The sequence below is a fragment of the Biomphalaria glabrata genome, chromosome 10 (assembly GCF_947242115.1).
Source record: "Biomphalaria glabrata chromosome 10, xgBioGlab47.1, whole genome shotgun sequence".
Taxonomy (NCBI): domain Eukaryota; kingdom Metazoa; phylum Mollusca; class Gastropoda; family Planorbidae; genus Biomphalaria; species Biomphalaria glabrata.
In genome coordinates, this window is record NC_074720.1 from 34360122 (window position 1) to 34373209 (window position 13088).

At 34.1% G+C, this 13088-nt stretch overlaps 1 protein-coding gene across 3 annotated transcripts in view; it reads right to left on the reverse strand.

The window, feature by feature from the left end:
* Window positions 1–2059: 2059 nt before the first annotated feature.
* LOC106079296 (tyrosine-protein kinase JAK2-like) overlaps window positions 2060–13088 on the reverse strand; it is a 38125-nt gene continuing 27096 nt past the window's right edge. For all 3 annotated transcript variants that reach the window (XM_056043387.1, XM_056043388.1, XM_056043389.1), the window contains exons 16-17: window positions 12646–12827; window positions 2060–8360 (exon numbers count right to left, since the gene is read on the reverse strand). In XM_056043387.1, the coding sequence (XP_055899362.1) occupies window positions 8054–8360; window positions 12646–12827 (489 nt within the window). In that variant the 3' untranslated portion in view covers window positions 2060–8053. The remainder of the gene's footprint in view (window positions 8361–12645; window positions 12828–13088) is intronic.

A 13088-nucleotide genomic window follows, 5' to 3' on the forward strand; every position in this document is an offset into this window, starting at 1 on the left:
TAGTACTTACCCAGCATTGAAATACTTTTACAACAAAACAATTTGCAGCCGATACTTAAATTTTAGTCAATCCTATAGTTTTCCATTATAAATGTTTTCAATCAAATGTGAAGCAATCGTTACTAAAGGTTTAGCCCCTATATAATAAACAAAGTAAAGAAGCAAGAATTAGTGATGCCCAGTTTTTTGACAACCCACTATAAAGTGAATTCACTTTAAATGGCTTCCCCTGATGATACAATTATTTTTGCCACCCTTCGCGAGAAATTGCGGCAATGCTCCACGCAGAAGTTCTTTTTATTGAGGGGCAGAATGTCAGGGCTCTTGAAGCACCTTCAGCCATCGACGAATTTATTCGTCGGTCAGAGTGTTACAAGATCATCCGTCATCATCGAGAAGTTCATAGAAGTCTAGACTAATTCATAAAGCGCTGGTTATGAGTGTGTATGTGTTTCGTGTGTGTATGTTGTTCGTATTTGCAAAGGTAATGCAAAGAGAGAAGCGGCCTATTCGACAGGTTAACGCTTTCAGATGGATCACACAAAAAGATTAATGGTAATGATTTCAGAAAGCCTGCAATGATTTAAATTATTGTGTGTAAATTGTGTGTTTACATTGCGTGCATTGAACTAACGTCTAAGTTGTTGAAATATTGCTCGAAAAATCTAAGCTAGTTCTTTTTATGTCAGATAATCGACTTGTCCTTCTTTGGCTCCCCAAATATCTGGTCACCTTACGCTTATGGTGTGCTTGTATTCTCGTAAAATACTTCGGATTAACCAAATAGGCCTAAAAATTTACATTTTTTAAACTAAAATATGCATATTAATTAATGCTATCTTTTTTTTACGAAGGAAAATTCAATTTAATTTACAAGTACTTTCTTTTATAATATGGCATGTTTTGAGAAATTACTTTTATTTTATTAATAAGTGGATTTTCATTAAAGCTTAAGAAAAAGTATAAGGGCCTCCACAAAAATTCTGCCCTGGGCCGGCCTCCACAGATCTAAATCTGGCCCTGGCGAAACCAACATGTTATATCGGAAATATTTCGCAACAATCATGTTTTCTAACGTTTAATTACTCTTTACCCGAGTTGGAATAGTCGGAAGAATTGATGAATAGAAATACGACACTTGGCTATTCTGGCGATGGCTTTGTGGATATGAGAGCAAAGAGCGATGTCTTATTATGTAACTAACAGCTGGCTTTTGAGTTAGTGCTTACGCCTTGCTAATTAAACTTGAGAAATAAGGTTTCTGCACGTATCTGCACATACAGAATGACACTAGAACACTTGCAGGGTTTCATATTCAATCTCAAGAAAATGTTTTGGACACATGCGTAAGCGACTGTAAGCGAGCAGTTTGTTGATGACATATCTTCTTATACCTTGACTTAAAGAAAATCCGCTGCCGAGGACAGATCTAAATCTAAATCGACCATCTGCGGACAATGGTTATGCTTGCCCTGTATGTGGCAAAATATGTAGGTCACAGCTGGGGCTGCGCAGACACGGAAAATACTGCATTCCTCACAAATCTTCGGACTCGAAGACAGGCCTTATTCTTATACATTGAATGTGGCTAAGTTGATCAGAGTTGATCTGTTGACATGTTTTGGGTGTTCCTTCAGAATGGAAGAACATCATAGCCCTTCGCGGGACGGTGGGAAATGGCGGTGGGCAAGGTTTGCGCCCGGGACTACCGAGACGCAATAAGATAACAATTGTACTGTAGATTTTGTCAAAAGGGGCGGGGGGTGTTACGAAATGAGAGTTTCTATAGCCTCAACGTCTATTTACTTGTAGAAATACATGTATAAACACTTACACAACTCACGTTTGCACGAATGCGTTTACTTTTCATTGTATTATCAAAGTCTATTTTATAAAGCTTGTATCAACTTACTCTGTATCTCTGGTACACATTGTTTTCCACACGTTATTTCTCCCACACCTAATCTCGGATCCAACTGAAATATTGCACAATTATTATTGAACCTGACAAAACAAGAATCATTAAAAAATTTTTTTTTTAAATTAACCAAACAGTTAATTAACTATTGGTAATTAGTTATTTTATTTGCTTTCAAAAACAAGGGAAAGAAATTATACTTGAAAGATGTTAATAAGTTACATTGGTCCCCTTTATACTTTGTGTAGATAATTAGGTAACAATAATAATAGATAACTATAAAACCTTCTATGTTCATAAGCACTTTGCTGGCACAGTGGTTAGTGTATTGGCCTGAAGTGGCTTGAGACCTCGAGTTCAAATTCAAGGCATACAACTTTTGTTCTTTCAATTATAAAAAGCATTTAAAAAGTATGCAATAATCATTTAATATTGTTAATTAAGAAGTGGAATTTTTAATCATCGAAAGACTATGAATTTAATTAATAAACTAAATTCAATATGCTACAACAGGTGTACAACCCACTCATTAGCAAGTAATATTCAATGGTCGATGTTTTTAATCAGCGAATATTTTTTTTAAAAAGATACTTGTTATTGTTTGGTTCAAACTGTTGTAATGATAATTAGAATTATTAAAACATATAATAGAAACTGAAAAGACAATCATTGATCAAATTTACAGAATTAAAAACAAATGGCAAATTGACAATATCAGGACAAAACAGTAAAGCCAATGATTTAAGGCTGTAATATTAAATTAGCATGTAGAAACATATCATAGAGCAGGGGTTCTCAAACTTTTTAAACCGGATGGCAGGGGGGGGGGACCCATTTATAGTCAAAACTATCCCACAGAATGGGAAAAAGCTACATCAATGCATTGCATACAAGTTACAAATGTAAAAAAAAAAAAAACAAAAAAAAAACATTTTGTTAAAGGAACATTTATTGATATTATAACTTTTGTTTTACATAGAATTTAAAAAAAAATGAGGTTGATGAGATTGACGATTGTTCAAAATGAGAAGACGTGAAGCCAGTCAACAACTTCATTTCAATGACCCATAATGCAGGATATAAATTGGAATCTGTTTTTGTAACCAGATATTAAGGTATCCTTGTTCAAAAATTGGTTTAAGTTCCTTGTTTGGGGATAATTTAATATCTGTTTCTGTATTAGCATGGTTCAAAAAGGTTTGTTACCCAGTTTCAAATCTTTAGTTTAGGTCGTCTTAGAATAGTACATAATAGACATATTAAACAATAGTCAGGGGCAAGTTGATTAGTATGCAAATTATCTGATCAGATAAACTTGCTTTTAGCTAAGAAGTTATTTTAATTGTTATACGATTTTCATCTTCTACCAAATGTTTTGGTCGTCTTGCAGACCCCTGGAGGTCCAAGGACCCTAGTTTGAGAACCACTGTCATTGAGCATAATAGGTTATATACTATTTTGCTCTAATAAAAAGATGACCTTCCTTAAGAAGTAGGTTATGTATATTATTATATACATTGCTTTTAAATGCTTTACCACCCAGTTATATCCGTTGGTCAAGATAATAATAAAGAATGTAATCTTTGACCTCAGCTTATGCATAAATTGAAAAAAAATTTTTTTTTAAATAATAATAATAGTAATAACAAGCCTACAGATACATTGTATGGCACTTGACATAAAATTTTAAAAGAATTACATTAAATTATTGTAAAAAAATAACAAGGTTACAAAGACAGCTTGTGAGGTAACACAAACTCAAAATTGGCCCCCAAAGTGGTCCACCCAGACAGGTAAAAAGGCAGGTTTCAATATTTTCAGAAAGACTATCAGAATGTAATTCTATCAAAGACAAATGACAGAGAAGAATGGAGAAAGAAGGTTGACCGATCTTGTGTGGTGCCACAGCGGTCCAGCAGACTAAAGGATAGGTGAAAGTGAAGGTGAAGTTAGATCTGAACCTGGCTTAAGTGATTTCATATAATGATTATCTGATTGACCTAACTGTTTTGCATAGGGCCAATCTCTTATTGAAAGCCTCATTAAAAAAAAACATTTCGTAAAAAATAATATATGTAAAAATCCTTAGGTTTCGTATTGGTCAAGTAACTCCCTTCGATAATATGAAAAACTACTTATTAATTGTTGTTTTAAATTATGTTCCACTTATATGCATATTAAATAGATTTTTTCTCTTTGAAAAAAATAGTAACCATTTTTTTTGTAAATGTAGTGTTTAGTATAACACAACTTACATAACATAGCAATACATTTGTAAAAAAAAAAAAAATTCTTTACAAAAAATCTAAAACTGTTTGCATTATTGAGAATAAAAATATGGTAAATTGCGGATTCCCTTACTAAGTAGCCCCCTGTGTTTGTTACTATTAATAGTGAATAGTTGTAAAAATGGTGTAATTTTATGAAAAAACTGCTTGCATAGTTGATTTTAAAAATTAAATTTTTCACTTTCAGAAAAGAAAAAAGTAGCTGTTGCATCAGAACTTTGAAAGATCTAAAATATCATGATGTTGGATTTTCACTTTCTTTTCTAGTTTAAGAGATCTAAATGGACAAACATTCCTCACAAAACTAATAGCATCTTTTCCCCTTTTGGGGGCCGCTAAAAATGGTTATTACTTAAACTAGTAAGTCTTCTAATGTTAAATTATGTCCTTTAGCCAAAGTAAATAAAAGTTGTAATCTTTTATATTAGATTTTCAATAACATACTTATTGCCAGGTATTTATAAATAACTTTGACACAGATAAGACTAGGTTGGCTGGGACATGTCACCTGCATTACAGACGCCTGCTGAGTTTGTGGTAGGAGTCAGACAGAAGGGTTGCACTAGACTACAAGACTAACCAACAGAAATTTCTACATGCGAAATCTGAGGACTACAGGTATCTATGAAATCCTGCAAGATCGGACTGTGTGTTGGTACAAATCTCGCTAAGAGCAAAAGAAATGAAGCAGACTTGGACAAACGAATGAGAAAGAATACTGCCCTATATCAGATAGCCATAAATCTGGTGCATTCACATGCGCAAACTGAGGCAAACTTTTCCAGAATCAGCTTGTTTAGTCACATAAGATTTTGACCAGATTAAAAAAGAAACTAAAACCAGTGATTCATCTGGGCGCATTCATTGGCTTTCAAAACAGATTGAGCCCTATTTAAAAATACTATAACTACCAATATATTTTAAAATGTAACAAATAAAGTTTTTTTTATATTTTTGAAATGTATACAAGAGTACAAAGAGATACAATATTTTTTTTATCATTAATAAATTTTTAATATAATTTTAATATATAAACATGAAAAAGCTAATGTATAAAGTATAAAAGAATAATGTTCACATCACATCTTTGTGCAAATACAAGATAACAATAAAAATCCTGTGTATATATATATTATATATTCAAAAAGGCACATTTTATTAAAAAAAATATGAATACAAAAAACAATTTATCACGTACAGTAACATTATGTGATATCTCAAACATAATACTAAATGGAATGTAAGAAAAAAATCTTTTATTGTTATCAATTTTATACAAGCAAAATGTGTTTATTCAAATGGTTTAACAATGTTGTCATGTCTCATTGTCTGGGCTAAAGAAGTCAGAGAGAATGGACACTTGACAAGAAGGATAACAGATATAATGGAAGATATAATCAGCAGAAGACAGCAGCATGATATTGAATGTGGTGGGATAAGTAACTATACCCCGTTAATACCTTGGAATGTATAGGGCATAGGATGTATTGGTCATCTGTTTCTATGGCTTACAGTTAAGGAGTGTCATGCGTCTATTTCAAAAGACCAACCACTTTACTTTGCCCAACTAATACCAGGTGCCCATTTGAGTTGTTTGGACTCAGGGCATTCTAAGATTACACAAATTCAAAACCCAAGTCTTCACAGAGATTTGAACATGGGACCTGTTGGTTAGGAAGCCAAGCCCTTAACCATTTAGCCACCACACGGCCATAATTATATTTACCTGTCAGCATGTAAAGTACAAATGGCTTCAAAGGTTTATATTCAAACGAAATTGAAAAGTAAAATAATATAGAGTACACCATAATAAGGATAAATGACATATATGGATATAAGATAAAATTATTTTTATGGTCCTATCCAATCCTGTATTACTACTATTGCAATAACAAAATAGACGCAAACTCAAACAACATACACAAAGACAGAGAAAACAACAGATACACACACTCACAGACACAACCAGCCCTTGCTTGATGAATTGCAATCCTCCTATGTACATCTTCTACTGTGAGCTTTTGATTTCAATTAGAAATACACAAAAAACATCCAATGCATACAAAATTGTAGAAAAAAAATAAATAAAATAACATTTATAAATTAAGCAAATAAATCAAAATGCAGCTACAATTTTGTAAGAAATGAGGATTAAATTATTTTACAATTCCTCTTTTCAGCATTTCAATGTCTTCATGAAAACTGGAACATGAGTGGACACAGCCTTAAAAAAAGCTCTAATGATTTTCTTAGAAATGTGACAGTTGATGTCTATCTTTGGGTAAAAAATTACTAGATAATTGTTCACACAGGGAAAACTCAAACTGCAAATATAAAATATGAGTGTGGTCATCTTTAATTCAAGAAAAATGAATACTCAAGCCAGTCACTGTTTTTTTTTTGTGTGTGTTTGTTTTTGGAATGAATCAGTTGAGGTATGTAGAAAAGTCTTAAGATGTAACATTGTGGTATTAACACTGATTAACATCTAAAAACAAAAGTAAAAAACAGGACGAATAAAATTTTGAAGTCAAGACAATCATGAGTTCTTAATTGACATCTAAACTTAGCTGTAATGGTATGGTCATTGAGAAGCTATAAAGTGTTCTGATATGAAACAGAAATAACCCTCTCTAAAAAAATTTTAACAATGAAAATTGAACATAATGAAATCAATTTTGATTAACTGACTTGAATAATACTTCAGAACAGTAACATTAGCAAAAGTTCCTTGCCAATCATACAGTACAGTGCAGTGGCATTAGCAGAGATTCTTAAGTCATTCATACATATTTTTTTATATCTGAAATGTGATCAGTATCAATGAATCAAAATCTTGTGTAGTGCCAGTGCTTTTCAGAAGATCCTTTTGCAGTCTATGACATGAAAAAACAAGCTATCTGATCTCACTTTCTCTACACAGGGACATCCTACATGTAAAATTTGGCTTGTTTAGTCACATCATATAACAAGGCACCTTCATGTAGGACATCAGGTGGGAAGATGCTGCAGATATTGCTGGAGACAAGAGTTCTATGGAAACACCTTACCAACCAATGTGCTGAAATGCCCAGGAGGATTTAAGTCTGGGTATGTAAACCATACAATGTTGCTAAACAGCAGTGATTTTGTTATAAGAAAAATGTTAGTATAGAGTATTTGAAAGCTCTATTAAACATTCAAAGCCACCCACTCATAGTTAATTGAATAGTATATTCCTTGTAATAGAAATATTTCTTATTCTGATATTTAAAAGAATCCAAACTCAAAAGAAATATTTTATTTGGAAACAGAATTTAAAGAGATTTACTGTTTACACACAAAGAGATGACTATCACAGTCAATAGCTATTCAAAAATGAAACAATCTTGAAAACAGAACATTAAAAAATTAAAAAGTCAACCTTAGCTTACAAATGCTTATTTAAAATGTATATTTTGTTTACTTAGTTTCTTATTCTTCAGTTGTAACTGATCAATGATATATTTAAAAAAAACAACAAAAAAACACACCTTACAATGAAATTTACATTTAAGCCAGATATTTGATTATATGTAAAAGTAAAAAATCAATTTGAAATTTCCTCCTTTTTCAATTTTTTCTCCTTTAAAAATATTGTCTTTAAAATTCTAAATTATTATTTAAACTTGTTTCAACAGTTTTTAAATATGTAGATTTATAATTCCACACTAACAAAGAGGTCTTAAATCCAAATTTTTATTGTGGATTACGTTTTAGAAAAGCATTCCAAATAATTCAAATCATCACAAGCTTACTAATAGAACTAGTCCTGTCTAAAGTACTGAATGCCTTTGTTTATTCCTATTAGTGTTACAGTGAGACAAAATTATCTCATTGCTTTTAAGGCCTTGAGCTGTGGGACCAGTTCGACAAAGGCTGGTCGCTGACTTGGTTCTAAGTGCCAACAACTCTGCAGGATATTGTACACACTGTCACTGATATGTGGACCCTTAGGAAGCCGTTTATGATGTTTGTAGGAACAGAGCAGCTGATCAAATTGATGAGGAAGTTCTTCCTTGGGATGTTTTCCCTGGCTGAAAGCTTCCCAAACTGTAACACCGTAGGACCAAACATCTCCTTTGCTGGTGAAAATTTGTCTTTCACTATTTTGATCTAGTGCTTCTGGTGGCATCCTGAAGATATTAAGAGAAAATAAAGCACTTGATAAACTTTGCAAACCAAATTTATCCATGTTACAAAAATGTTTTTTAACCAAATCTTTTGAAATGCCTCAAGCTTAGGAGCCTGAAGCATTCCCACTGTCTTTATGAAAAGTTGGAGCATTTTTAGAGAAGGAAAAATTAGTTACATAAATTCACAATGCTTAACCTAATGCAGTGTTTTTATAACCTAGTCTATACGAAAGAAGAACCAATTTTATAAAACTGAAGTTGTTCTTAACCCATACCGCTACTTTTAACGGTTCAGACCAATTCTGTTCAAAATATAAGAGTTGGACCAACTAACTTAATATGATCTGAACATCAAAGTATATTTTGGATTGTATTTGATGACATGCTATCAATAAAAGAAAAACATTGATCTGCTATGAATACGACAACACACACATAATCTCTTCAATCATAACCTAATTGGTGGCAAGAAAATTAACTGCACTAATTCGGATTACTCTTTGTAACCCTTTTTATCAAGGAAAAAAAAACAGCTGATAATTTATACAGTACACATGTACTTTCTTATAGAAGATACACCTATCTAATTTTTATCCTTAAAAAACACTATTGATGTTTACAAAACAGGCAAGAAAAGACACACTTTTAGCATGGAGACGCAATGCAATCACTAAGCTTATAAGTTTGGAAATATCTGCATTCTTAAGTTAAACTTAGTCTTTCTGGTACTTTTAAATTTAGAGTGACAGGTCATTTCATATTTGGTCACTTCATCCCCAATTAAATATTTGTTCTTAGCCATTGTATAATTGAGCAGTTAAGGCTTTATCTTAAACCTTTTAAGTGCTGAACTGTTTTATAATGAGTGCATATACAATTCTGATGTTTACAGGCTAAAATACCACATGCCTTTTAATGGTTAAGCACTCATTTGATCTAACATAAAAATATGTTTATTTAGAATGTTTTTTGATATTTTTGACATGTTATGATAGTGTTTATAGTATTCTCCCTTCATTCTTGATGAGAAATCTAATAATCTATGTAAATAAGTAGATATATTGTAATGTGGGTTTGTATTTAGTTGTATTGCTTTGGTGTAGGGAATGTCAATATTGTCCCATGACGTATTGATCAAAGGCCAAGGTGTCATGGAAGTAGTGAATATTTTTTGAAAGATAGATTTTAATGATCAGAATAATTATGATCATGCCGCTGATAACATGATGGCCATTTTTCACTTTATCGTTTTTTGTCAATCATTGTTTCTTGAATAAGGAAGTGTGGTCGAGAGGCTAAGTACGCTTGAACTTGGCTACCTATGAAGGGGGCTCGAAGCTTGACACCCAACTCAAGCAGAGTTGTGTTTACTGAGTGCCTAAAGGTAGCACAGAAAACATTTTCCAAGATACCCCCTCCCCCCGCAAATGAGTTTGGACCATAGTGCTATGAGCATGCTATAAGCATGAAAGTAGCCCTATATAAAAACTATAATATATATATATATATATATATATATCATAGACATAACGTTTTATTTATTCTAATAAATGCTGACTTCACCTATCCTCTGAAGCTAATGTATATTGCCGATTCATATCACCTATATGCACTTTGTTTTAATTCCTGTTGCAATATAAAAGTTATAAATTGTGGCACCAGAGAATGTCCAAGGAAGACATGTGCTAGAAAATACAAACAATGTACAACAATACGAATCAATGGATTGTTTTCTGTACCTAATATCAATAGCCTTATAATCTTATTGATTTCAATTAACATGCAAAAACAATTTTTACATGAGCTGTATATCAAAAAGTGTTAAATTGGTATATTTTTAAATGATATTAAATTCTATTTTTATTTAATGTGTCATACTTTTTGTCATGTAAATAAAAATAAAAATATGGAATTTTGTTAATTGCAGACTTTTTACAATTAGTAGTTGTTGGATAAGGGGATGAGGTGACCAGGGGATGATGTGACCAGGGGATGAAGTAATCAGGGGATGATTTGACCAGGGGATGAAGTAATCAGGGGATGAGGTGATCAGGGGATTAGGTGACCAGGGGATGAGGTGACCAGGGGATGAGGTGACCAGGGGATTAGGTGACCAGGGGATTAGGTGATCAGGGGATGCGGTGACCAGGGGATGAGGTGACCAGGGGATGAAGTAATCAGGGGATGAGGTGATCAGGGGATGAAGCAATCAGGGGATGATTTGACCAGGGGATGAAGTAATCAGGGGATGATTTGACCAGGGGATGAAGTAATCAGGGGATGAGGTGACCAGGGGATGAAGTAATCAGGGGATGAGGTGATCAGGGGATTAGGTGACAAGGGGATGAAGTCACCAGGGGATGAGGTGACCAGGTGATGATATGACCAGGGGATGAGGTGACCAGGTGATGATATGACCAGGGGATGATGTGACCAGATGAGGTGACCAGGGGATGAGGTGACCAGGGGATGAAGTAATCAGGGGATGAGGTGACTAGGGTATGAAGTGATCAGGGGATCATTGTGAGGTGACCAGAGGATGAGGTGACCAGGGGATGAAGTGACCATACAAGTAGCTGCCAACAAAACCTATCAATCATCATTAGACACAATCCAAAACCAAGCCTTGCGGCTAATTAGTGGAGGTATGAGAACTACTCCCACAGCAGCCTGTGAAATAGACTCCAATATTGAACCTCTTAAGTTAAAGCGCAACAGAGCAGCATTAGAAGCTATTGAGAGATACAGAAGGTTGGAGGACGATCATCCTAATAAATTACTAACACAGAGAAATAGGAAAAACAACCAAAAAAAAGCAAAGGACTCTGATCCAACTTATTGACGAACTAGCCCTAAAACACCACCTACCCAATAACAGAAAAAATTACCAGATTTTCAAACATTACACCCGGACTAAACTATAAACAACCAACCATCAAAACACATTTACTAAATAACACCTTAACAAAAGAATCAAATCCACTGGAGCTCAAAGTAGGCATGCTTGAAACAATTGAAAGCTATAAAAAAACAGCTATCCATATATATACATATATATCAATGCTGGTCTTGGTGCCTTCCTGGTCTTCCCTAAAAATAAACACTTTGAGATAAGCGCACCCTGTGGCGATTACTGCTCAAACTTCCAAGCCGAAATTGAGGCAATTACCATAGCACTACAGACAGTGAAAAACAAATTATATGAAGGAGTGCATCCACCATCAGATATTGTTGTCTTTACAGACTCCCAATCTACTCTGCAGGCACTTAACAGCAGCACCTCAAACAGCCCAAGAGAGTTGACAACACTAATTGTGATAATCCATCAGAGTATATCAAAATTAAATATCAATATCACACTACAGTGGATCCCAGGACACATGGCATCATGGTAAATGAAAAGGCAGATAAGCTATCAAAGGCAGGTTCATCTATGGAACAACCAGATAGACCTGTTAACTACCTCACCTTAAGGTCAATGTTAGTCAACAATCACAAAGAGGAATGGGCATCAGGAAACACAGGCAGAGCCATGTACATAGAAATGACTACGCCTAACAAACTGGACAGTATTAACTTCCTCCCCCGCAAAGAACAATCTACAATTTTCCAACTAAGAACAGGACACACACCACTATTAAATTACCACCTGAACAAAATAAACTCCACACAACTACCCCTTTGCAGACACTGCGCCCACCTCTTCGAAACCGTAAACTATATCCTCTTTGAATGCCCCTCCCTAATCCACCTTAGGCAGACCCTACTTCCACTACAGCCCAACATAACCAACACCCTGTACGGCAGTGCTGAACAACTGAAGAAAACAGCACACTTTTTTTCCTTGGCACAGTCTGCAAAAGAGCTCACAGCTCAGCAGCAATAAAGCTGGCTAGGAGAAGAAGAAGACCAAGGATAAAATGACAGAGGATGAATTTAAGTGACTGGGAACCAAAGCATGTAATGGCAGCTGCATGAAGTGCTAAATAAAAAGGTAAACTGCAGCAGATGAAACATAGACCACTTAAGAAAATGTTTCTTTAGTCAATTCAATTGATTATTTGAGTTTATTTCTCTCAAAGATATAGAAATTAATTTATAAGTATAATTTCCTACTCTAATTTTTTTCATTGGTGGAAAAGTCAATCCTTTTTTTTTTAAAGCCACTTCTTCCCCCCCCCTCTCAGCTTCATTGTTTTCCCCTCTCCTTTATTTCTCATCTGAGTGAAGGCAGGACATTTCTCTGCATATAAAGAGAATAAAAGGGTTAAAAAAAACAACATACCAAAAAATTGGCAACAGTTCTTTTGGCTTAATGCTGTAAAAACTATAATTTTCTTTCAGGTAACGTGCCATACCAAAGTCAGACACCTTTGCTATGATTTCACCTGCGACTTTAGTCAGCAGTACATTTCGAGCAGCCAGATCACGATGCACAATTTCTTTTCCAGACAGATACACCATTGCCTGATAGTCATAAAAACAAATACATTGATTAAAGAAAAGTCTCAAGGCTCCACGACTCATCAAAATAAATTGCATAGTTGCATTTATCCCCCAAATAACAAAGGGGGTAAGGGCAAGAAAATGAGCACACATTCTATTCCTAAAGTATGTTCCTGTTTCTTTTTAAATCTTTTTTATTTCATTTATGGCAACCAAAATTCACTTCACCTAGGACCTCCAATTATCAAAGAGGTGGGGGTCTCGTTCACCTGTGTTACATGT